Below are 22,382 nucleotides of genomic sequence, written 5' to 3' on the forward strand. Positions count from 1 at the left end.
GTGCTCGATTCGTCCGTTAACGTTCTTGTTATTGCCGTTTTGAATTGCTTGGCGCTTCCTCGGACCACGTTTTCTTGTACGGTCTTGTGTTCCGCGAACGCAGTTTGCGGCAACTCTCTCCGTTCTCTTACGCTCCACCTTTGCAACATCCCTTATCAAGAGAGAAACATGAAGGGGAGCTAAAATATGTCATTTCTGCTAAAATTATATGTGATAAGCCTAAAAACCAGCTATTTTTCGATAAAAGGTTTCATTTGTTTTTTAAATAACGTCGAAAATTGCATACAAATAGCATAAAGCCTTCTAGTTATATAACCACTAAATGTTCTCATGAGAGCGAAATAAACACCGAGTATGATGGGGTAAAATTGCGCTTCCAAATTGCAAATTGCAGCACGTGTTTAATGTAATCCTCTTTTATTTACTATTTGTAAACTGGTTCCTTAAATGTTAAGCAACCAAATTGAAGATTATTTACTGAAACAATTAATTGGCTTTGTTGTAAATACTGTTGTAAATGCTAGTGAGATATGACTCCCCAAACATTAGCTGCGCACTTTTGCCCAGCTTTACTTTACTTTATGGAAGACGCCGAGTATCTCTCTTCCAGAGAAGCGATTGAGATAGAAATATAAGCATCAAGCTCGTGGCACGATGGCAATGTAGCGCGTGCTGTTGAGTCATTTAGTACCGGCTTGTCTTACTGCAAACATCCAGCAAACCGACAGTGGCGCACAACGCCGTACCCCAAATAGAAAAGCACCCGATCTGTAAAGTGCTCGAAACATTTACCCAGTGAAATGGCAAAAGTGACGAAACTTCTCGCCCAGCTTCCGATCGAAGAAAAGGTGGAGTTTCTCAACTCCTTCGACATGGTTCAGACAGACTGCGATGGTAAGAAAAAACATCCCCTTCTTGTGTGCGAAAACGTGTTGGTTAATGTTTCACGCGTTCTTTTCGGAGGTGTGCTGTGGCTGCTGCAGGGTCCATTCCAAGGGGTTGACGTGTCCATCAGGGAGCTACGGAAGGCTGGGAAGAAAATTGCATTCGTCTCGAACAACAGTGTCCGCGCCATGGATGACTACAAAGGGAAGCTGGACAAGCTGACTGATTTTACCGTCACCGAAGAAGACATAGTTCACCCGGCAAAGGTCGTAATCGCTTTCTTGAAGGAACGCGGATTTGACTCACTGTGCTACGTGATAGGAAGCAAACATTTTAAGAAATGTCTTCGTGACGCAGGCTTTCAAGTGCTCGACGGGGTAAGTAAGGATGATTGCGTTGGTGACCAAACTGCCGACAACTCACGTTTTTATTTTTCCCCCCGCGAACAACCTGTGTGTGCATCCTTTCAGCCAGAACAACCCATGAATGAATCGGTAGCTGAGATAGGGCAGGTTATTGCTGATAAACAACCGGTCAAAGCTGTCATTGTGGACTTTGACTACAACTGCAACTATATCAAACTGCTGCGAGCCCAGCTGTATATGCAGCAAGGAGATTGCTGGTTTATCGCCGGAGCAATGGATAAAGTTTTGCCGCTCGGTCCAAAAATGCGCCTGCTGGGGCCGGGATACTACGTGGACATACTGCAGGATATCACCGATATGAAGCCCATCATGTTGGCTAAACCAGGCGTGGCCATGAGTAAGGTGTTGAAGCGAATGTTACCGGTTGAGGATCCCCGTCGGGTGCTGTTCATTGGCGATCAGCCCGAGCTGGATGTGAAGTTTGGCAGCATTTCCAACTATCAAACACTACTGGTTGGCACTGGCGGGGTCAAGGAAGTTGATCTGAAAAATTACGCCGGCGATATGGTGCCGGATTACTACATTGGGGCCTTTGCTGACCTGGCGCAGATCGTGCGAGATGTGGCCGCGTACAAAACTGCCAAAGAACAAAAACTTTGAAAATGTTTAAGGTACACGTTCCTCATAAGATAAACTATTTATTCCATGCATCTTCAATGAACTGACTAGAATCTAGTGCCTTTGTGAATGGAGGTAAAGAAACATGTTCTTTCTGATGGTAATTTGTCAAGCCATGTCCTACCGTGGTCAATTACTTGCAAAGTCTAGATCAGTTATACGTCACGTAACATTATCTTATCATACATATCGCCATAATATTATCAGTCGTTGTTTGGGGGTAGTATACCGGCAACACGAACTACTATGGTGATTATTTTATTTAAAGCTTTTGACCAAACAAATTTATAAATAAATTTTGTACTTACAAGATATTGTCTAGAAACTGTTTTGTGTCTGAAACAAACCGATGTCTGTTGGACTTTGAACCTACGCCACTGATGGGATGAGTCAGGGTGCGCATGGCCTTATAAACTATCTGGGGTTGTACTTTTACCGGACGGTGTTCTTTTGCATAAAGTGTTTCGTTTAATATTATCATTTTGTTTTATTTTATTTGTTCCATCTTGGAAATCCCGATGTCAGTTGGACTTTGAACCTACACCACTGATGGGATGAGTCAGGGTGCGCATGGCTTTATAAACTGTCTGCGGTCGCCAGACGGTGTGTTTTTGCGAAAAGTGTTTCGAGCGTTAATAGTTGGTAGTAAATTACATGTAGAATGAAATTGAAATTTTACATTAACTAGAGATAAATACACAAAATTTAAAAATTGGCTAAATTCTCGATTTTACGGGGTAGTAAAAGCATGAGTGAGGTATGAAAATAATTCAATCATAAATATGCAAGTTTTTTAGCATAAAAACAGGTTGTTTTATTAAATTAACTTTTTTTTTACCGGTTTGCACAAAGCTTTGACCGAGATTTTTAAATTCTACCGATTCACGTTGCCCGACGCAAGGTAATTAGAACGAAGCAATATCAACCTTGCGCAAGCGAGACAGCAAGTCTTTGTTGATGTTTTGACAGCTGGTCGCACTGTCGTTTCTTATTTGTTGTTTTACATATTTTTTCACTCCGCGCACTTCAGTCTCTTCTATCGTGCTGCGGAACATAGGTCGCCCCTCGAAATTGCCACATTAGCAAATTTCTGTTTTCAAACAGTCGTCCCCGCAATTCGCTGGCCAGTGAGGCAAGGTAACTCCAAGAATGTAAATATGTGACGCTGAAAGAAAGGTCACATCTGTATCCAAGAAAAAAGAAAACCCGTCTAGCGCTTATTGTCAGCTGTCTACCAGAGCCAGGCCTGCGACAAACTATAGTATTGGTCTTTCCTTTGCGAATGGAGCAGTTACGGTACAATCCGGTTTGCTTAGTAGACGGGTGGTGATATCACTGGTTCCGTACATCGGGAAAGTGTCTCTAAAGTCGCCTGCAAATTGGGAGTCAAGTCAGTATTGCTAACGAAAGTGTCGTGTGGAAAGGCCACCGAGTGTACTGATAAGGGGAACAACTATTGCTGAACACTCCGGGTGTACTGTTTTCTTTGTGCAAATCAAATTTGGCTGGTTCACAACAATAACGATCGCATTTTACGGTGATCACTTGTATACCAATACCAACTACGACTTACAAGCGGTGTCAAGTTTCGCGAATGTGAGAACACCACGTAAGTGTTTACCATCGTCTTCTAACGTTGGTCGAGTCATATGTGGGTGGTGCATTTTCGTAATCACAGTGCTTGGTAGTATACTATTATTTACGTTGCGTGAATAGTGGCAGCATAAGATTCTAAACATTTCCTGTGCAGCCGTTGTGAAATATTAATCCATCTTACCCTTTTCAGTCTACGTCGATTACTAAGCGAACAACTTCCACTCCAGTTTTCATATCCAGTACCCTGTTATCTACATTGTAAACAATGGCAGACGAATTCGACGCTTGTGAATGTTTCTGGAGCCATGAAATTGCGATGCGGCGACTATTGTCGTTGGTAAGTTTTTTCTTCCAATAGATTAAAGAGTGCTAAAACCTGTATCTTCAGATAATATGTTTATGTTTCCTGCGGCGTTTCAGCTTCGACAGGGGCAGTCACATTGCAACGACAGCGAATGCACCGATCGTAAGTAAACCCAATCTCGACATACCTAAACAGTTAAATAGTGTTTACGAATTGCTAATCGTTTTTAATTAGTTCCCAGTCTCCCAGAGGTCAATGGAGGAATTAACTTCTTTCTAATAATCGTGGCGTTGATTTTTATGGCTGTTATGTATGTGATGAGACCGGCTTCTCTCCGACGAGGAAATGACCTCAACAAAGCACTACCACCTCCATCAAACGATGTAAGTTATCGAAACCTGCCTTTGAAAAGTATTCCATGTATCCGCCACTAGAAATTATTAATAATAATTCTGCATAATTTGAACAGGGACCCAATAACGATGGTGCACCACCTTCGGTATCCTGAAAGAATTGATGGTCTCTCGCCAATGAAACGCACAAATGGATATAGAGGCATTCCTCCGCAGCACTAACGATGAAGACAGAGCGCTCTGGTTTTAACGTATAGCGCATTTTATTTTCCCTTTCCTGCTACGAGCAACGAGCATTGAAACCTTTAAAAACACACACACGCAACTGATAGCAACCTAATGTGTTGTTACTTAAACCAATTCTTTGCAATTTAACGTATGTTTCCCAGTATCTAAAGTTGAACTTAAATGTGGCAAAAGCCCATCGTAAAAACAAAAGAAGGAAACAAATAGCGGCTTCGTAACAACACTTCCTAAATGCCAATCTATTCACAATTTTTATTGAAAGGCGGATCAGCACAAAACATTTATTTTATTTTTATTTAGCTTCAAAGATTCCTTTTTCAGTAATTAATAATTTTTTAAAATCAAAACCTATTCTAAGCGTTTGCTAGCATCTCAAAATGTATCTTGTGGTATCAATTTGTTTCCGGTGATATTAATTATTATTACTGTTCTGTTATTTTGTTAAACATTACTAAACAGTTTCAGTTTTTTATTCAATTCTTTTATTACCATCTCCCGTAAAATGTTTCTGGTCAATGATGTGATTTAAACATGTCTGTGTTTATTTTTGTCTTTGCTGCACGAAATATTTATACGAAGCTAAATCATAGATAGACCAATTATTCCACACAACTTTTTCTTGACTCTTTCCTATCAACGGTGGTTGATGTTCCGAAATGTGTACAAAAGACAAACTATAGGAGATCGTTTATAGTTCAAATGGATAGAGGAAAGCAGTTTCCAGTTCATTATGGATGAATAAAATCAAGCATTTTGTCATGTAAAACACACAATTATGAAACATTTTCGTTTTTTATTCATCCGATTCCGGGAATATAAAATAACATGTTTCGTGATGAAACATGTACTGGTATCTACATAAGAGCAGAGCTTTCCTGAAGCACGCCTTGCATGTAGAACCTTCCATTAATTACTCATATTATACAATAATTACATAATTCATTGCGTTAGCTTCTTTTAAAATCCTCTGATCAGTAGTAATTGAAATATTGCCTTAGCACGAGTCGTCTCACTGCGGTATGATGTAATTTAAACTACTAAGCGGGCTTATCACCAGCAGAAAGTTGCTTCTGACTGAAATACGTCCGAGTAACAGCATAAAGTTACATGTTTATGCCACCGATGGAAACAGTGCTCTAACTGCGCTAATCTTATTCCTTATACATATTAAAAATTATTCAAATTACTCGTAATCTTGCCATCGAACTCTCGGGACAATTCCTGACTGTTCCAGAGTGCTCCAATTTCCACTTACTATAATCTCGCTCATTTTAGCCGTGTACCGGAACAGTTTGATAATTATGATGATGACGGTTCGAATTAGGGAACGGCTGCTGGTTGCCATGATTGTTCTTCAATTGTTGCTGCTGATTCTGTCCGTTATTATTCTGCTGGTTGTTTCCACCACGACGGCGACGCATGTTACGTTGACGGAAGCCTTTTCCGGGAGAGCCTCCATTTCCCATGCCCGATTGCGGTGATCCTTGGTTGTACTGCTGATTATTGAAGTATTGCTGGGGTTTGCCATCGTTGCTATTGTTCATATGATTGCCTCCATTATGGTTTCCGTTCTGATTACCATATTGGCGGAAAGGTTTCCTGTTTTCCTTAGCCATCTGAGAGTTGTTTCTATTTTGGTTTTGCGGAACGTTTCCATTCTTGTTTGCAAAAAATGGACGTCCTAAATGAAAATGAAAAAACAAATTAAACGATTTAGATTCACATGGCATTTTAGATGGGAGATTGGCGGAAACTGTATGTAAATTAGAACTTACCTCTAGAAGAATGGCGTTTGTTGCGTTTCACAATAGGCTTGAAAGCCTGCTTTTCCGGATCGTAATGACAGTCAAGAAGTTCCACAAGCTCTGTACGCTCGTCTTCCTTCAACTCTTCAATCTTGCCGACGATTGCCTCCAGCGCCTCCCGCTTATTCTCTTGCCAGGCTTGACGCAAAGATTCGTAGTCATAACCAAATTCGGCCAGCACTCGTCTATACGTTACAGCCTTAACCCTGCGAATTTATGAAGACACGGTTATAAAAGAATGATCACTTAGTTTTTAGTCGAACTAAAAGTTGACTTACCTATGGTAGATTGTCGTCTTAAAGTAGAGCAAAAATACCGGCCTCAATGAATTTTGACGCACGAGGATCTTCTCCTGTTCGTCAAGCTCGGAGATTTCAGAAGAAATGGGAGATGAAAAGTCGCAAAGCACGGTACACATCTTTTCACGCTCTTCCTCCGTAAGGGCGTTTGTAGAAGGGGAAACGGAAACTTCCTCTTGCTTCACGACGGCTTCCACATGCTCCGTCTTGTCAGCCGTTGACTGTCCAGTACAATCATCCTTCTTATCTGCTTCGGTGGTCGATGGGTCCGAATTTTCTTTCGTGTCCAAGGTAGAATAGTCCGGTTCCGTCTCGGTTGGCGAAGAAACAGGAGTAGCGAATTCGGTAGCTCCTCCCGGTTCACCTAAAATCGAAAAATATCCAATACCACGGTAACCATTTTGAACGCATTTGATGATGACCACAAGATGGCGGGGCCGCCATCGTACCTACCAGTAGCCAAACGTCTCGAAATTTCGAAAGCCATCCTTGCACGATACGCAGCGTTTCCTTCGAATCCATCGCGGGCTCCATCGTTTTCGTCCAACACCAATTTCGCCAACTGACGGATCGATAGGTACTTGATCGTCTTGCTGCATTTTTCCTCGGCCAATTTGAAGCCGTTAGCGAAAGACTTGACCGATGCGGTGAACCGATCGAGCAGTTTGTACTTCTTCAGCGCCTCGATGACCATGTATGGAACAAATTTGCGCTGCTCGTGATACACCAGCACTATGCCGTCGGATCCTTCGTCCTCGCGAAGGCGCTCCTCAAGCCAGTCGAGAAACTCATTCAATGCCTGAATCTCCATCTTGGTCTTCATGACGCGGTACGTCTGCATGCTTTTCAGCATGCGGAAAAATCCAACCGTAATCACCCTCACCTGGTGCCGCTGGCGGGCAGCCGGGTTCAGGTTCATCAGAGGCATAATGTACTGCGCGTACTGTCGTTCTGGCGTGAAGGCCGAGATCTGGACGATTTCGTCGATAAGTCTACGACCCGTCGTATCAATATCGATACCAATCAAAGTGTACTTGCCGTAGGGCAGCGGATTCACATTGATCCCTACATCAGTTTTGTCGAACTTCGAGGACAACACACCAGCCGGCGTGTCGCACTCGTCGAAGCTGCTTTCGTCACAAAGCTGTTCTTCGACATCCACCTTTGATTCATCCAAACCGACTACCATTTTCTATCCGTTCTTTGTTGAATATGTTACACCGAGTTAAAGACACGAATTAGGCAATTTTATAGATCGTTGAACAGTCAATGTGCACTAGGATCTTACCTTTGACCGTTCTTCGAATTAAGTGCTGGTTAAATTCCAACAAAACTATCGCTTTTCACCTGCAAAAGTCACAGCACGTGGCTACTATTTAATTTCACGGAGTCTTTTTGAGGTTATTAAAGGACTTTTTCCTTCCAAACGGCTTCACTTAGATGCTTCTCTGCTGAATGTTCAACTAGAAATGATCAGGTACGGGTGAAGATGATCTCATATCCGTTCGAGCTGAACAATTTGTTACTATAGTAACTCATGAGTACATCATTTGAGAAAAGGACGACTATAGAATCCTTTTCATGTGATAGATTTTATAGCAACATGCAATGCTCGAATCCTACTTTAGTATTTTTTCAAGTTACATAACTAGTTCCCCTATTAATCTATAAAGTTTCATCCAATGGAATAAAACAGCTTATAAAACGATTGCTTTTAAATTGATGATCAAGAAATTAAATCGAAACTTAACCTTCCCCAACAACGATAATCTAAGCAATATATTCATCTTAGTACATTGATTTTCCTGATCAATCATCTACGCAGTTTGGCTTTTTTCTAAGCCATCAAACGTTTTAAAATGTTGTCGAAAGCTGCTAGAACAATATGAAATTATTGTAAAACTTCTCAACTTTCCATAACCTGGTCGTTTATAAAAACACACAATTTTTATGCAACAAATATATATTGGTATCATCATCAAAGCATAACTTCACAGAAGAAATACGTTAGGTTCAGTACCTTCCATCAATTATTAATATCATACAATCTAAGTATAATTCATGGTTTTCACCATTGGTTGCCAATAAAGCACCTGCTCAGCAGACATGAAGAATGTGCATTCATACGAGCCTCAAAACAATATCATGGAAATTAAACTATTTTAAAATGGGTTCCCTCGCTGAATAAAATTAATCGAGCAGTGTTACTCTAATTCATTATACATTCTGTTAAAAATGATTCAAATTGCTCCCTTTCTTGACTACAAGCTCTAAGATCAGTACCTGACTGTTCTAGACAGCAAAATTTCCAATCACTATCATCTAGTATATCCTAGCCGTGTACCGGAACAGTTTGATAATTATGATGATGACGGTTCGAATTAGGGAACGGCTGCTGGTTGCCATGATTGTTCTTCAATTGTTGCTGCTGATTCTGTCCGTTATTATTCTGCTGGTTGTTTCCACCACGACGGCGACGCATGTTACGTTGACGGAAGCCTTTTCCGGGAGAGCCTCCATTTCCCATGCCCGATTGCGGTGATCCTTGGTTGTACTGCTGATTATTGAAGTATTGCTGGGGTTTGCCATCGTTGCTATTGTTCATATGATTGCCTCCATTATGGTTTCCGTTCTGATTACCATATTGGCGGAAAGGTTTCCTGTTTTCCTTAGCCATCTGAGAGTTGTTTCCATTTTGGTTTTGCGGAACGTTTCCATTCTTGTTTGCAAAAAATGGACGTCCTAAATGAAAATTTAAAAAATTGAACGATTTAGAGAATTCACATGGCATTTTAGGTGGGAGATTGGCGGAAACTGTATGTAAATTAGAATTTACCTCTAGAAGAATGGCGCTTGTTGCGTTTCACAATAGGCTTGAAAGCCTGCTTTTCCGGATCGTAATGACAGTCGAGAAGTTCCACAAGCTCTGTACGCTCGTCTTCCTTCAACTCTTCAATCTTGCCGACGATTCCCTCCAGCGCCTCCCGCTTATTCTCTTGCCAGGCTTGACGCAAAGATTCGTAGTCATAACCAAATTCGGCCAGCACTCGTCTATACGTTACAGCCTTAACCCTGCGAATTTATGAAGACACGGTTATAAAAGAATGATCACTTAGTTTTTAGTCGAACTAAAAGTTGACTTACCTATGGTAGATTGTCGTCTTAAAGTAGAGCAAAAATACCGGCCTCAATGAATTTTGACGCACGAGGATCTTCTCCTGTTCGTCAAGCTCGGAGATTTCAGAAGAAATGGGAGATGAAAAGTCGCAAAGCACGGTACACATCTTTTCACGCTCTTCCTCCGTAAGGGCGTTTGTAGAAGGGGAAACGGAAACTTCCTCTTGCTTCACGACGGCTTCCACATGCTCCGTCTTGTCAGCCGTTGACTGTCCAGTACAATCATCCTTCTTATCTGCTTCGGTGGTCGATGGGTCCGAATTTTCTTTCGTGTCCAAGGTAGAATAGTCCGGTTCCGTCTCGGTTGGCGAAGAAACAGGAGTAGCGAATTCCGTAGCTCCTCCCGGTTCACCTTAAAATCGAAAAATATCCAATACCACGGTAACCATTTTGAACGCATTTGATGACCACAAGATGGCGGGGCCGCCATCGTACCTACCAGTAGCCAAACGTCTCGAAATTTCGAAAGCCATCCTTGCACGATACGCAGCGTTTCCTTCGAATCCATCGCGGGCTCCATCGTTTTCGTCCAACACTAATTTCGCCAACTGACGGATCGATAGATACTTGATCGTCTTGCTGCATTTTTCCTCGGCCAATTTGAAGCCGTTAGCGAAAGACTTGACCGATGCGGTGAACCGATCGAGCAGTTTGTACTTCTTCAGCGCCTCGATGACCATGTATGGAACAAATTTGCGCTGCTCGTGATACACCAGCACTATGCCGTCGGATCCTTCGTCCTCGCGAAGGCGCTCCTCAAGCCAGTCGAGAAACTCATTCAATGCCTGAATCTCCATCTTGGTCTTCATGACGCGGTACGTCTGCATGCTCTTCAGCATGCGGAAAAATCCAACAGTAATCACCCTCACCTGGTGCCGCTGGCGGGCAGCCGGGTTCAGGTTCATCAGAGGCATAATGTACTGCGCGTACTGTCGTTCTGGCGTGAAGGCCGAGATCTGGACGATTTCGTCGATAAGTCTACGACCCGTCGTATCAATATCGATACCAATCAAAGTGTACTTGCCGTAGGGCAGCGGATTCACATTGATCCCTACATCGGTTTTGTCGAACTTCGAGGACAACACACCAGCCGGCGTGTCGCACTCGTCGAAGCTGCTTTCGTCACAAAGCTGTTCTTCGACATCCACCTTTGATTCATCCAAACCGACTACCATTTTCTATCCGTTCTTTGTTGAATATGTTACACCGAGTTAAAGACACGAATTAGGCAATTTTATAGATCGTTGAACAGTCTATGTGAACTATGATCTTACCTTTGACCGTTCTTCGAGTTAAGCACTGGTTAAATTCCAACAAAACTGTCGCCCGGCTTTCTTAAAAAAAAGATCTGGCACAACACGTGGCTTTGAACTAAACTCTTTGCAGATATTAGGTTAAATAGGTTTTTCAGATATGAAATTCTTCGAGAGAGATTTCACTTGGATGTTTCTTCTTCGAGCGATGAAACGATTCTGATCCAATTGCAGCTAAAGTATCACAGTTTAGTATAGATCACGGCCATCGGTTACGTTGTTTTATGTTGATGTTGGATACTGAAAAGAGAAAGCATTATAAGTTTCCATAAAATTAATCCTGACGAGCCTTGCTGGAATACTTACACATATGAAATATTACTCTGTACAAAAGAACAAAGTAATCTTTGAGCCTTGATGATTTTTTTTGCATTGGCAAGTGCAATGACACTAGGGTAGCAGATTATGACCTTTTTCAGAAACAGTCATTTCTAGTTGAAATTGTGCTAGAGGAATAGAATCCAATGCTGCGCCGAAAAGCAAACAAAACTGGTAAACGATTCTCGTTTCATTGCATTACTTCTAGTAAAAGAAAAGGAATTACTCGTTTGTTTGAAAGTAGTTAGGAAAATTGCGCAGTATTTTTTTTATTAACGATTCATGTACATTACACAACGATCAAGCTACTACGAAAACGTCCCGCATCAACCATATTTTCTCTGCTATTCAGTCTTTTAATCTTCTTCTTTGATACAATTTTCCACCAATTGCCTCAGATTAGGATTCTCCATGGCAGCCGCTATTCGCTCTTTATCGTTGATCTGTTTGTTAACTGCGAATATCGGAATGACGCGTTAAATACGTGCGTGATAAATCGGCCGTGATTAATTACCATTATACTCACTTTCATCCTCCGTCGAATGGGCTCCCTTTTTGATGTAGATGTCTAACTTTAGATTATGGTTGATGTTTCGTTCGATTTTGATCCGTATGCACAATCCGATTAGCGTAGCCAGCGAGCAGTGCGGAACGGTTGGATTGAACTCGACACGTACAACGTTGACATTCCCGGCCGTGGGCTCCTTCACGAAAATGCCCTCTTCGTAGACCACTCCTAGATCTTCTAAGGTGTTTGGTTTTTCTGGATCCCGAATTGTGCGAAGGAAGTCGTATATGGTTTCCTTGAGGTCGTTCGAGTTACGGTAACCGAGTTCCTGCAGCGATGGACCATTGGAAACTATTCCGGTTCCAACCTTCGCATTAGCATTACCATTCGATGACGACACGGTCAAATCGTCGGAAGTTTTTTTGCGGAAAAATGAAAGCATCACTGAAACACTGAAGGTACACGATTTTCAACAAATTACTACAAGTTTTGCATTACGACTCTCGAGCTTGTTGGAAAGTATTGTAATGCCTGGATAAAGTGCTTTGTTTACGTTCGCAAGACGTCAAATCGGTTGGCGTTACACTTTTTAGTTAAAAAATCAGCTGTTTTTACATTTCATAGTACTCATGAGAGATATGGATAATAATTTCAAATATGCAACATGTGAACAACTGAAAATTGTTATTGTAACAATTAGACTTATTTTCTCAAAAATTCTTTTGGAGAAAAGAAAATGCGTTTCGTAGCGCTCGTAACGCATTCCCAAGGTGTATAGTAAATATCATGTAACCCTTGCTATGACAAATGACAAAAACATCTGATCGGAATTGAGGTTCTCGTGAAAGTCTGTAGCGAATGGAAGTTAGTTAGATTGAGACAGTGCTCGGTGTGAGATTTCGGCCTGGTTGGCAAAATTGGTCTGACCATATAAACACTTCGAATCGAGAGTTCTGTTACGGGATCGAAGGTCCATCGCGGTCGAAACCGAAGCAAGCGCTAAGCACCCGTTCGTTGTGTCCATTTGTTTTTATTGTTATCGCTTGCTGTTTGGCGATCCCGGCGAAAGGCTGCTGTGCCAAGTTTTTCCTAGTGTGATCATAAAACCGTTAAAGTGTCGGTCTTAGGCAGTGCTGGTACCGCGTGCCGGAAGCGCCGGACGCGGTCCGCGACCCACGCGGACGCCTTGGCCAAGATGATCAGGGAATCCGAGGAGTTGGAGCAGAAGAAGGAGGCCATGCTCAAATACGCGATGCTCCGGCTGTCGTACGCCGTGAAGGAAGGTTTCTACAAGCAGCTGTTGGCTTTGTTACGTGACTTTCCTGATGAGGAAGATCGCCGTGCGCTCATCAATCAGGTAAGCGAAGGGAAGTAGAGAAACGGTCCTGGTTGGACGCGAACTGCGTACGCAATCTTTGTCCGTTTTTGGTAACCTAAACCAGCATACATAGCCAAACAGCAACCCTCAGCGAGCTGCTACACCGCACTGATGAAAACTTTACTTTTTATGTCGCCTTTTGGCAGAGGACCACCATACGACGACGGTGTTGGGTGTCCGCAGGGAAGAAAGACCATATTCCGCTACGACGCAAGATGCTCATTTCCCGATACAAACCGCCATGCGTCTAGCTCGTTCTCGCAGCAGCAGCAGCACGATGCGATTTACGTTCGCGTGCTAGTCGGACACGTTAATGAACTATAAAATTTTCGCCAACAACAGTGTCGAACGTACACAAATCTCTCGGTAGCGTTGTATGTTTTCCTTCCGACGGCGATGCTCTCATTTCCCTCGAAAACTACGAAGACCCACCGACTCCTTACCCCAACGCTTCCTGCAACCATTCCACACAATCGGCTTGCCGAAGCAGCGCATTGGTGTGTTAAGATTCTAATTTCGTCACATTTAAAACACAGACACGCCACCGATCTTCAAGGCGTGTGCGCAGCTTGCTTCGAGCGATGCAATGATTGAGTTGCCTGCGCTACGCATCTATTCCATCCAGAGGTGGATCTTTGTGGGGGTGTTATGTGTGGGATGGAAGAGGGCCCCTTAGATCTCGGATTGGGATGAAAAGCAGCATCGAAGTATCCATCGAGTTTGCCCCTTACCACAATACCAGTAACGACTTCGTCAACAATGTGAAGCCCTCGTGCAATTCACGGTCAAGGGTTGATTACGGATTGGTTAGTTACTACTAGAAGATTCTCTCTGAGATAGATGAAAACCTATGAAACGTATTCCCGTTTTCCGCTTGGGCCCAAAAACTCGGTTATGAGAACAGTCGCCTAGAAGAAAGATAACTAACACGATCCACGCATTCTTTGTAAGACTGTTCGGTCCACACAAAGGTGGGAGAAACGGCGGCGCACAAAGTCACAATTTGCGCGTCATCCGTTTATTTTGCTGCATTTTAATCCACATGATTTTTCCGTTATTTTTATTTACCACAAATTAATGGGCCTCAAACAGAGGGAGCACCACTACACTGACCAATTTCATTTCGAATGGGTACAAACAACTGTGCTAGAGCTTCCGTTTTGGGATGCACAGTTTCTTTCACTTCCGTATATACATTCTTCAGCCATGCGACGCAACGGCCGCAACGGAACATTCGAACAAAGAATCATACTGTTGAAATGAACCAGCAGTCTTCCGAACGACCGATCGTTAATGGTGGGTGTGAACTTGTTCCGCCTGGAGAGTTTACAGCATTTTTGTCCAAGATGAAAAACGAAGCTCACACATGTACGCCATACCGGTCTTTGTGTACTGAAAAGCGGTTTTTTTCGCATATGGAAGCAAATTACGATCGACAGCTGTTTTGGCTCGCTCCTGTTGGGATTTTCCTGTAAGTTTGCCAAACGGGGGATCCCTGTCGCCACCTTTGTCACTTTGCCATCGATGAAAACCTTGCTATGTGTTCCAAAACGGGAGCAAACGGAGAAAAATCACCAGAAACAACAATTTGTTGTTGAACCGAAACGTCGTACCCGATGGAGACGCCTAGTCTTTTATAAAGTATAATAGCTTAGGTGTGGAGTTTTCATGCATTATTTCACTGTTGAAGACACTGCACAAAGAAAAGAGTACACAAAGCTTCTTAGTAAACAAAAGCTATAAAATAATTATTTATTCTGAAAAACAATCAACGACTACAAATTTGAAATTCCAAAACTCAGCAATCCCTTTCTACTTCATCTGGATTCACTCACCCTCGGGAACGGTTAATACTCGCAGAAGAATGAGACTTTTTTCCGCGGATCTAAAAATAGAGGAAAATGGCAAACCTGAAGCGGTATGTGTGACTCCCTCGTGGCAAGAATTGATACCCAAGGGGGGAAATATGTGGCAAAAGAGTCGAGCAGAAAAGGGTGAGAGGATGGAGAAATCACCATCAATGTCCTTCGAATCGCAATAAACGCAATAGTAGGTTGTTCCCCACGAGCCAGCAGTCCTTGCCTCGTGTGTAGCGAAGCGGTCGGTCAATGACGCCATGCTGTTGTTTTGTGTAAAGTGTGTTTGACACGTGGTGTGAAAACTCTTACGCCGCATGCTATGATGATGCTAAAAGTAAAACTAATTAGCTGGAATATTAAACGGTGAGCGTCAAATCAAAATCGCTTCAGAAACTGCGTTTCAAGAAAGTACAAATTTCCTTAAAAACAAGACACGACGCAATTCGAATCGTATGCGTTCTCATTTTTACAGTTCTGTGTCAACTTCCATGTGTAGTTTTGTGAAGGAATGTCACAACAGCGGATCATTTCCCCATTTGAATTCCTTCCTACCTCTTGATGTCCGCGAAACAACACCTACACACGAATGCAGCGTGAATCATTTGTCTGCGAAATATTCACAGACTTGAGTGTTCACGGAAACTCTTGATGATGATGAAATGGTTCTCACATGGATCCCCTTTTGATGACCTGTGACTCATCAAAACCAAAATCCCCACTTGATGATGGCGCCGGAGGAAAAATGTTTTCTCATTTCTGACATTAGTAATAATTGCGTGTGCGGAGAGATTTTTCCTCTTACCTCTTTTTCGAATCTGAATCAACCTAAAGTTGATGTTATTTACCGACCCCTCCACTACCCGGGAGTTTGCATGGCGTCGTCATATCATCTGCGTTCATCGCTTTTAATAGCCGTTGACACGACGCCGTCTGTTGTTTGATTCAGGTGCGCTGCTCATATTCGACCGATTTAACCGATTTTTGTTTGTTTTCATTGGCTGGTAAAGAACTAGGCGGTTATTCCGTACGAAATAATCAGTTCCATAGAGGCATTTTATTCATGTTCAAAAATAATTGCGCATAACGTTTTAGTTTTCGCTCTACTAATGGCATTTTTTTCGGTTTTCCCGCAGGAAATCTACGATTTTGAGGATGAGGAAAACGAACACCAGGTCCATACACCGCTGATTATAGCGTGCATGAATGGCCACGCGGATGTCGTCCGCGTCCTACTCACGCAAGGTCCTGCGGATCTGGAGAAGGAAGGCTGTGTGAAGCTGCACGGCGAAATGACGCAGGGCGTTACGGCGCTCTGGGTAGCGGCCGGCCTCGGGCGACTGAACATCGTTAAGCTGTTGATCCAACACGGCGCACAAGTGGACCATGCGACGCGCAAGGGTTCGACACCACTGCGGGCTGCCTGCTTCGACGGTCGGCTCGATCTGATCCAGTACCTGGTGGCGCACCAGGCAAACGTCGACACGGCCAACGTGTACAACAACACCTGCCTTATGATCGCGGCCTACAAGAACTACGTCGATGTGCTGCAGTATCTGCTCGAGCAGGGCGCACGTGTGAACGAGCAGGCTCAGTGCGGTGCCTCTGCACTTTTCTACGCGGCCGAATGTGGCCACGTGGAAGTGTGCGAACGGCTGCTCGATCATGGCGCGATGCTGCTGCGTAACACCTACGGCCTAACACCGGCACTAGCAGCCGCCGAGAGGACACGAGAGGCGACCGTACTGGTGTTTCTCGATCGACCCAATCTGTTGACGCGTGAGGAGCGCATTGAGGTGCTGGAGTTGCTCGGAGCGTCGTACGCAAACGATAAGAACAACTATAACGTCATGAAGGCGTTCACGTATCTCATGATGGGCATGGAAGAAAGGTTTGTCGCTCGCCTCAGGCCCTTCAACAGCTAACCTGTGACTGATTTCATTTGTTTTTCTTTCTCTACGCCTCTCCGTTAGATATAAGGACCCGGAAAATATAATCCGCAAACCGACACTACCACCCGTGCCAGCCTACGAGCACTGGGTCGAGTGTCAAACGGTACAGGATCTGCACGCAATTCGCTACAACCACAATTCGCTGCACATGGAGTCACTAACCATCCGCGAGCGTATCCTCGGCCGCAAGTGTCCGGAGGTGGTGCACTCAATCATCTTCCGCGGGGCGGTTTGTGCCGACAATGGACGCTTTGATCGTTGCGAAAGTCTCTGGCTCCATGCGCTCCGGCTGCGTCAACAGAACGGCCTCTCGGTGCAACGTGATCTGCTGCGTTTCGTGCAGCTGTTTTCACAGGAGTTCTCCATCAACGAGCCGATGCACTTCGAGGGAGTGCTGGCCGTGCTGGGTGCGTGCGTGGACGAGCTGCGTTACAACCAGCAGAAACTGGCACAACCGGGCCCTCGGGACGACACGGAAGCGATCGGAGAGGACTACGAGATGAACGTCGTGACGGTGCTGTATCTCGTGACGATTGTCACCAAGCTGTTGCGCATCGAACGGTTCCCACGCACCGAACAACAGACTCTGCAAGCCTACCAGATGATCTATCAGCTAAACCAACTCGCCGTACGCCTGCGGGACGACCAGACGTTGCTGCATCTCTCGGTGAACGGTGTGGCACCGGTGGATGATTTTCACACGGACGATGTGTGCAGGTAATCTAAGAATGAATTTCTCCACCGGCAGGCAGTTTCTAATGGCACTGTGTCTTACTTACAGATTTCCCTGCGCCGATACGGTCAAGTTGCTGCTTAAATGTGGTGCCCTGGTGGACGTGGTCGATTACGAACGAAACACCCCACTGCATACACTGGTTGGAACGGTACGTCTTAGAAACGAATCCCACAGAATGTGGGACATCTTGTCAACTTAAGTACATTACCTCTTTTGACAAATACAGGTGGACACGTCACGGCTAGCGGCCAATAACATGGTAGAGGAAGTAAAGGAAATCACAGAAGTTCTGGTGCAAGCAGGCGTTCACCTCGATGCGGTCAACTCGGATGGACTGAAGGCGTCGCAAGTTTGTCTCCATCGTAAGTGCTTTATAACAACGCCTGTGTGTTTGTGGTCGCCTTTAAATCATCACACTTCCTTCCTCTCTTCGTAGCGGAAATGGCAATCTTCGTGAAAAGCTACGAAACCCGTGCCATCAACCTGCGTTGTCTATCCGCCCGAACAATCGCCCAACATCGAATCCCGTTCCGGAATCAGATTCCGCGCCAGCTTGTGTCCTTCGTCGAGTGCCACTGCGCACCGAAAGGGTAGGAGGAGGTCGAACAAACCCACCTGCGGAAGGATAGCTGACGACGGGAAAGGAGAGCGGATTGAAGGAAAGCGCTACACTACTGTAGGATTGTTGTGATATTCTTCTTTTGTCATGTCAATGGCGCCATTAACTCTGCCGGGCACGTGCAATGGCAGCCCCCACTGCGCGGAAACTTATGAATTTTGATACAAACCAAAGGACTTTGTAACGAAAATGTGAAGAAAAACAGCCGTAAAAAATCTCTTGACGAATAAAGGGAGTAATTAAGTGAGTGAGATGACGAATAACTTTGTTTAAATGATGTTAAAATAACCACCCGTATCTAGAAATTTATTTAAACTTATTTAATTAAACAATTTATTATGGTAGGTGTGTCTTGGCTAAATTTAGTTGTACATACCTTGGCACAGCTTGGTTGAAAGAATCTCGTTGAAAGCCATCTTTGCTCTATTCACCTTGCCGATCGTATCGAGCTACCCAAGGAGACACCACGCTTTTTCTCGCTGATGTTCTCGGGGGTGATTCGTTGGCGAAGCCAAACCGAAAACACCAGCGAGATACAGTTCACTTTCGGTGATAGCCAGTGAAGTGAGAAAAAATTTGCTCACTCCAGAAGAGAAAAAAAAAGTTCTTTCGCTCTCCTGCGTCTGTCTTCTCTTTTTGCCAATTCTCGTGTATTTTCCTTCTGTGGTGCTCGCACTGTGTGGATGTCGGTCAGATGGCTGTTGATGGTCTTACGGAACGGTTGTTTTTGATGACGTTGCTTGCTTCTGTCACACGAACTTTTTTCGTTCCGCTCCCTCATGTGTCTTCGATTCGTTGCGCCTTCGGTGTTTCGAACCGTTCGATATGCCAGCCTGAAGTCTGAAAGGAGTAGTGAGAACAAAATAGGCTATTCCTAACCTCGGCTCCGGCCACGCTATAACCCCAATATATATCGTTGATATTTTGATGTGCCATTCACTTCAAAAAGTTATTTCGGAACGAACTTAAAAATTAAATCTTGGTTTTGAAGACGCACAGTGGCTTTTTCAAGTTTGTTGGCAAAACATTTTGGTTGAAAATTTTTCAATCGAGAAATCGTTTGCACATCATCTTGTAACTTGTTGATGCCAATGGCTGTTCGGGAACATTGCATTGGGCTACATTGGGTCACTCAAAAGTGCAGAAAATGTGCGGGAGGATTAAACATTGATCAAATCAAGTCAAATTGATTTTGTTCCACTTTTGTTGAAACATGAGCCAGTCCCGCGGAATGTTATGAATGTATGAAAAAACGCGCATTGCACGTACCCACGAAGCGAGAGCGCAATCGTTTAATGCTTTCCATCCTACGCTCTCGTATGTTGTGCTTGCGCTTTTAATGTGGAGAGGGCTCAATCGCGGCACCGGGCCTGTAGCGCGAATGCGACAGAGGGCATTTGAGTTGCTGCTTCTCGCTTCGATACATGGGGAGAGGGTACCAGACCTCCGCAGAGAGAAATAAGCTCACAAGCTTCTATTCATAAGGCCACGACATCGTACGCGTGGAAGCAAGAACACAACATTTGTAAGAGCGAAAGACTATATTTTTGGTTCACTATCGCCGAAAATGTTTGGTTGGGTACCCGCGCCGGGTAGACCGATCCTGCGACCCTGTTACTTTGTTCAGATTTTTGCGGATTCGTCGAGCCGCTGTCGAAGCAAATCGGAACGAATTTGAGCGGTCGATTTTGAATCGACTTCGGTCGTAGTTTCTTTTCCTCGTTTCTCGGCATATCATTTTCAATTAAAAAATACACAATAAAGATACGTTTTAACAAATAACTTATTTTATACTAGCTGACCCGTTTGATGTTGTTAAAAATTGGTTTAACGGTCACATTATATTTCTTAAGTACATTAATTTCGTTGTATTTACACTTTTTACGTCGTAAAAAGCTTATAGTGAGGCTGGTAATGATAATCATCCTTATTTTGTTATTAATCAAGCAGACCAATTGAATGAACGATGTTTTATGTACGCCTGGTAAGCCATGTATGACGTACATGTTAGTTTTCTAAATTGGGTTTCTATTAGAGCTTTTTAAGAATCTGCTAAGGTGTATTGCCGATGTCTAATAACTGTTTGGAGAAAGTAAAAGCTGATGGATCCTGTAGCATTTGGACGTGCCTGTTTATGCTTAGTTAAAGTTTTTCAATATTGCTCCACAACACCGATGAGTAAGGCAAGTTCAGGTGATCTTATCAGCATAGGTGGATCGTGGCACTACGGGAAGAGTTTGCCTGAAATCACCTGAGAGGAGAAACACAGTACAGTTGGTCTCCGCAGTACGCGAATGTTTGGGACCGAACGCAATAGCGTACAGTCTGTTCCCGAGTTACGCGGTTTTTGCGTTCCACAGAAATCCGCGTATCTCGAATTTCCGCGTATCTCGAATATTACTTGACACATAGTTTATATTAGGAGTTAAGAGATCGAGCTCTTGTGTACATGTATCATAGAATATTCAAAATTTTTCTTTGTCCATTAATATGAATGCAATGCAAGCGTATTCAAACTTCATAAATTGCAACAAACGAAATAAAAAGCGTAAGTTATGCAAATGTGTAATTTACACATTTTTTCGTGTGGTTGTACATCTCAGGAATTTAAATCGATGTAATAAACCCAATCTACTGTCAAATTTTGAAAACCGCGTATCTCCGAATCCGCGTAAGTCGAGAACCGCGTAACTCGAGAACAGACTGTATATCGATTCGCGTATTGGGGATTTCCTCTGCCATATAATTTATACTTCATATTGAAGAGTTGACACTGAGAGGGAACCGCTTATTTAACATATCTTTTATCCAAATAACTAATAAGTGTTCCATTTTTTCCATTGTTTCATTATATCTCTGTTAAAAAGTGCATATTAAAAACTTCATTCTACCAAAACAAAGTAAAACTGACTAATAGAAGTCGAGCAACCCTATGGGCTGTCAGTTGTAAAAAATTGCGTATTGCGAATTCGCGTATATCGAGAATAGCGTACTGCAGGGATCTACTGTATTACTGGAACAATCTTTATTACACTTCACGTCTTTGAGTGTTCTGTACAGCGCCTCAAGAGAATGCTTCTTTGCCATGGTGCATTCTTCCCAGATAATTATTTTTCACTGTTGCATGACCTAGGCCTTGAGTGATTGATTTTTGTTGTTTCATACGGCTTTTGTGTTCCTATTGATGTTTCGAAGTAGCCTAAATGATGAATGCGTCGTTCTACCTCCATTTCCAGCTACAATTCCAGATGAAGCAACTGGTATTGCAATGTTATTGTTTGCTCGCATTTTGGAAAGCAAGAGCGATATGAGAAATGTTTTGCCAGTTCGGACTGGGGCATCCAAAAAAAGATACCACTTTGTCCCGTTGATACTGCCATGATAATGCGTTCGTAAACATATGCTTGTTCATCAGTCAACATTGATACGTTGTGAGAAACGATATCCAACATGACTGCAATATTATGCTGCAGTTCACGACTTATTTCAGTGTCTATCAAATTAAATGCACTTCGATTCGGCGAACCTAAAACATAACAATAACTTAGCGGTAAATTTTTAATTACCATGCAACGATCCTCGATACTAATCATAGCTTGTCGGACTAAATTCAGCGACATTAATGTTTGAACACACGTTTTGTTCTATCATGACTATGCGCCGCATTTTGTCCTGGTAACAGTAAAACTTACGCCACGTTGGATTGCATGTAAACGTGACGAATAAGCATGCTCGTCCCTACTCGCGAGTTCATAGCCTCGCTGTAGTAACTATACTGAAATTCGTTTTCACAACACTGGTAAATGAGAAGGTTTTCTCACTGCTCTAAGCAACAATAATTTGAACACATATTCTACTACCACCAATTAACAACATTAGTTATTATTATCAAAAATTAACAAAGATTTTACTATCGTCACTTATATGAAACGACTTGTTTGAATTAAATTCACCACTTTTGTATTAAACTCACCACCACAGTATGTCAAAAGGC

The 22,382-nt window shown here is 43.2% G+C and overlaps 6 protein-coding genes across 6 annotated transcripts; 3 read left to right on the top strand and 3 right to left on the bottom strand.

Moving 5' to 3' along the window:
- The first annotated feature begins 800 nt into the window (after nucleotides 1-800).
- Nucleotides 801-1,910, top strand: LOC131294736 (uncharacterized). Its single transcript, XM_058322781.1, has 3 exons — nucleotides 801-894; nucleotides 964-1,262; nucleotides 1,356-1,910. Exons 1-3 carry the CDS (start codon nucleotides 801-803, stop codon nucleotides 1,908-1,910), a joined length of 948 nt encoding a protein of 315 aa, XP_058178764.1.
- Nucleotides 1,911-3,727: 1,817 nt separating this feature from the next.
- Nucleotides 3,728-4,457, top strand: LOC131282730 (small integral membrane protein 14). Its single transcript, XM_058312264.1, has 4 exons — nucleotides 3,728-3,861; nucleotides 3,945-3,990; nucleotides 4,063-4,211; nucleotides 4,298-4,457. The coding sequence occupies exons 1-4, from the start codon at nucleotides 3,790-3,792 to the stop codon at nucleotides 4,334-4,336; spliced, it is 306 nt and encodes a 101-aa protein (XP_058168247.1). The 5' UTR covers nucleotides 3,728-3,789; the 3' UTR covers nucleotides 4,337-4,457.
- A 774-nt stretch (nucleotides 4,458-5,231) lies between these two features.
- Nucleotides 5,232-8,010, bottom strand: LOC131282731 (maternal protein exuperantia-like). Its single transcript, XM_058312265.1, has 5 exons — nucleotides 7,820-8,010; nucleotides 6,985-7,732; nucleotides 6,511-6,895; nucleotides 6,203-6,438; nucleotides 5,232-6,108 (listed from the first exon to the last, which is right to left on the bottom strand). Exons 2-5 carry the CDS (start codon nucleotides 7,718-7,720, stop codon nucleotides 5,699-5,701), a joined length of 1,767 nt encoding a protein of 588 aa, XP_058168248.1. The 5' UTR covers nucleotides 7,721-7,732; nucleotides 7,820-8,010; the 3' UTR covers nucleotides 5,232-5,698.
- A 496-nt stretch (nucleotides 8,011-8,506) lies between these two features.
- On the bottom strand, nucleotides 8,507-11,188 carry LOC131282263 (maternal protein exuperantia-like). Its single transcript, XM_058311677.1, has 5 exons — nucleotides 10,983-11,188; nucleotides 10,148-10,895; nucleotides 9,676-10,060; nucleotides 9,368-9,603; nucleotides 8,507-9,273 (listed from the first exon to the last, which is right to left on the bottom strand). Exons 2-5 carry the CDS (start codon nucleotides 10,881-10,883, stop codon nucleotides 8,864-8,866), a joined length of 1,767 nt encoding a protein of 588 aa, XP_058167660.1. The 5' UTR covers nucleotides 10,884-10,895; nucleotides 10,983-11,188; the 3' UTR covers nucleotides 8,507-8,863.
- Nucleotides 11,189-11,589: 401 nt separating this feature from the next.
- Nucleotides 11,590-12,392, bottom strand: LOC131281196 (MIP18 family protein galla-1). Its single transcript, XM_058310456.1, has 2 exons — nucleotides 11,866-12,392; nucleotides 11,590-11,793 (listed from the first exon to the last, which is right to left on the bottom strand). Exons 1-2 carry the CDS (start codon nucleotides 12,287-12,289, stop codon nucleotides 11,696-11,698), a joined length of 522 nt encoding a protein of 173 aa, XP_058166439.1. The 5' UTR covers nucleotides 12,290-12,392; the 3' UTR covers nucleotides 11,590-11,695.
- A 347-nt stretch (nucleotides 12,393-12,739) lies between these two features.
- On the top strand, nucleotides 12,740-18,636 carry LOC131282709 (protein fem-1 homolog B). Its single transcript, XM_058312244.1, has 6 exons — nucleotides 12,740-13,204; nucleotides 16,218-16,972; nucleotides 17,055-17,750; nucleotides 17,815-17,917; nucleotides 17,996-18,131; nucleotides 18,206-18,636. The coding sequence occupies exons 1-6, from the start codon at nucleotides 13,043-13,045 to the stop codon at nucleotides 18,361-18,363; spliced, it is 2,010 nt and encodes a 669-aa protein (XP_058168227.1). The 5' UTR covers nucleotides 12,740-13,042; the 3' UTR covers nucleotides 18,364-18,636.
- Nucleotides 18,637-22,382: the final 3,746 nt, after the last annotated feature.

This window comes from Anopheles ziemanni, chromosome 2 (genome assembly GCF_943734765.1).
Source record: "Anopheles ziemanni chromosome 2, idAnoZiCoDA_A2_x.2, whole genome shotgun sequence".
Taxonomy (NCBI): Eukaryota; Metazoa; Arthropoda; class Insecta; order Diptera; family Culicidae; genus Anopheles; species Anopheles ziemanni.

Excerpts from the sequence above, each read along its gene's own strand:
- LOC131294736 (XM_058322781.1), top strand. The coding sequence starts at position 801 with ATGGCAAAAGTGACGAAACTTCTCGCCCAGCTTCCGATCGAAGAAAAG. Across the intron at positions 895-963 it reads GGTTCAGACAGACTGCGATG|GTGTGCTGTGGCTGCTGCAG; the intron begins GTAAGAAAAAAC and ends TTCTTTTCGGAG. Across the intron at positions 1,263-1,355 it reads GCTTTCAAGTGCTCGACGGG|CCAGAACAACCCATGAATGA; the intron begins GTAAGTAAGGAT and ends GCATCCTTTCAG.
- LOC131282730 (XM_058312264.1), top strand. The coding sequence starts at position 3,790 with ATGGCAGACGAATTCGACGCTTGTGAATGTTTCTGGAGCCATGAAATT. Across the intron at positions 3,862-3,944 it reads TGCGGCGACTATTGTCGTTG|CTTCGACAGGGGCAGTCACA; the intron begins GTAAGTTTTTTC and ends GCGGCGTTTCAG. Across the intron at positions 3,991-4,062 it reads CGACAGCGAATGCACCGATC|TTCCCAGTCTCCCAGAGGTC; the intron begins GTAAGTAAACCC and ends GTTTTTAATTAG.
- LOC131282731 (XM_058312265.1), bottom strand. The coding sequence starts at position 7,720 with ATGGTAGTCGGTTTGGATGAATCAAAGGTGGATGTCGAAGAACAGCTT. Across the intron at positions 6,896-6,984 it reads TTCGAGACGTTTGGCTACTG|GTGAACCGGGAGGAGCTACC; the intron begins GTAGGTACGATG and ends TTTCGATTTTAG. Across the intron at positions 6,109-6,202 it reads CAAACGCCATTCTTCTAGAG|GACGTCCATTTTTTGCAAAC; the intron begins GTAAGTTCTAAT and ends ATTTTCATTTAG.
- LOC131282263 (XM_058311677.1), bottom strand. The coding sequence starts at position 10,883 with ATGGTAGTCGGTTTGGATGAATCAAAGGTGGATGTCGAAGAACAGCTT. Across the intron at positions 10,061-10,147 it reads TTCGAGACGTTTGGCTACTG|GTGAACCGGGAGGAGCTACG; the intron begins GTAGGTACGATG and ends TTCGATTTTAAG. Across the intron at positions 9,274-9,367 it reads CAAGCGCCATTCTTCTAGAG|GACGTCCATTTTTTGCAAAC; the intron begins GTAAATTCTAAT and ends ATTTTCATTTAG.
- LOC131281196 (XM_058310456.1), bottom strand. The coding sequence starts at position 12,289 with ATGCTTTCATTTTTCCGCAAAAAAACTTCCGACGATTTGACCGTGTCG. Across the intron at positions 11,794-11,865 it reads CCATTCGACGGAGGATGAAA|TTAACAAACAGATCAACGAT; the intron begins GTGAGTATAATG and ends CGATATTCGCAG.
- LOC131282709 (XM_058312244.1), top strand. The coding sequence starts at position 13,043 with ATGATCAGGGAATCCGAGGAGTTGGAGCAGAAGAAGGAGGCCATGCTC. Across the intron at positions 13,205-16,217 it reads GCCGTGCGCTCATCAATCAG|GAAATCTACGATTTTGAGGA; the intron begins GTAAGCGAAGGG and ends GTTTTCCCGCAG. Across the intron at positions 17,751-17,814 it reads CACACGGACGATGTGTGCAG|ATTTCCCTGCGCCGATACGG; the intron begins GTAATCTAAGAA and ends TCTTACTTACAG.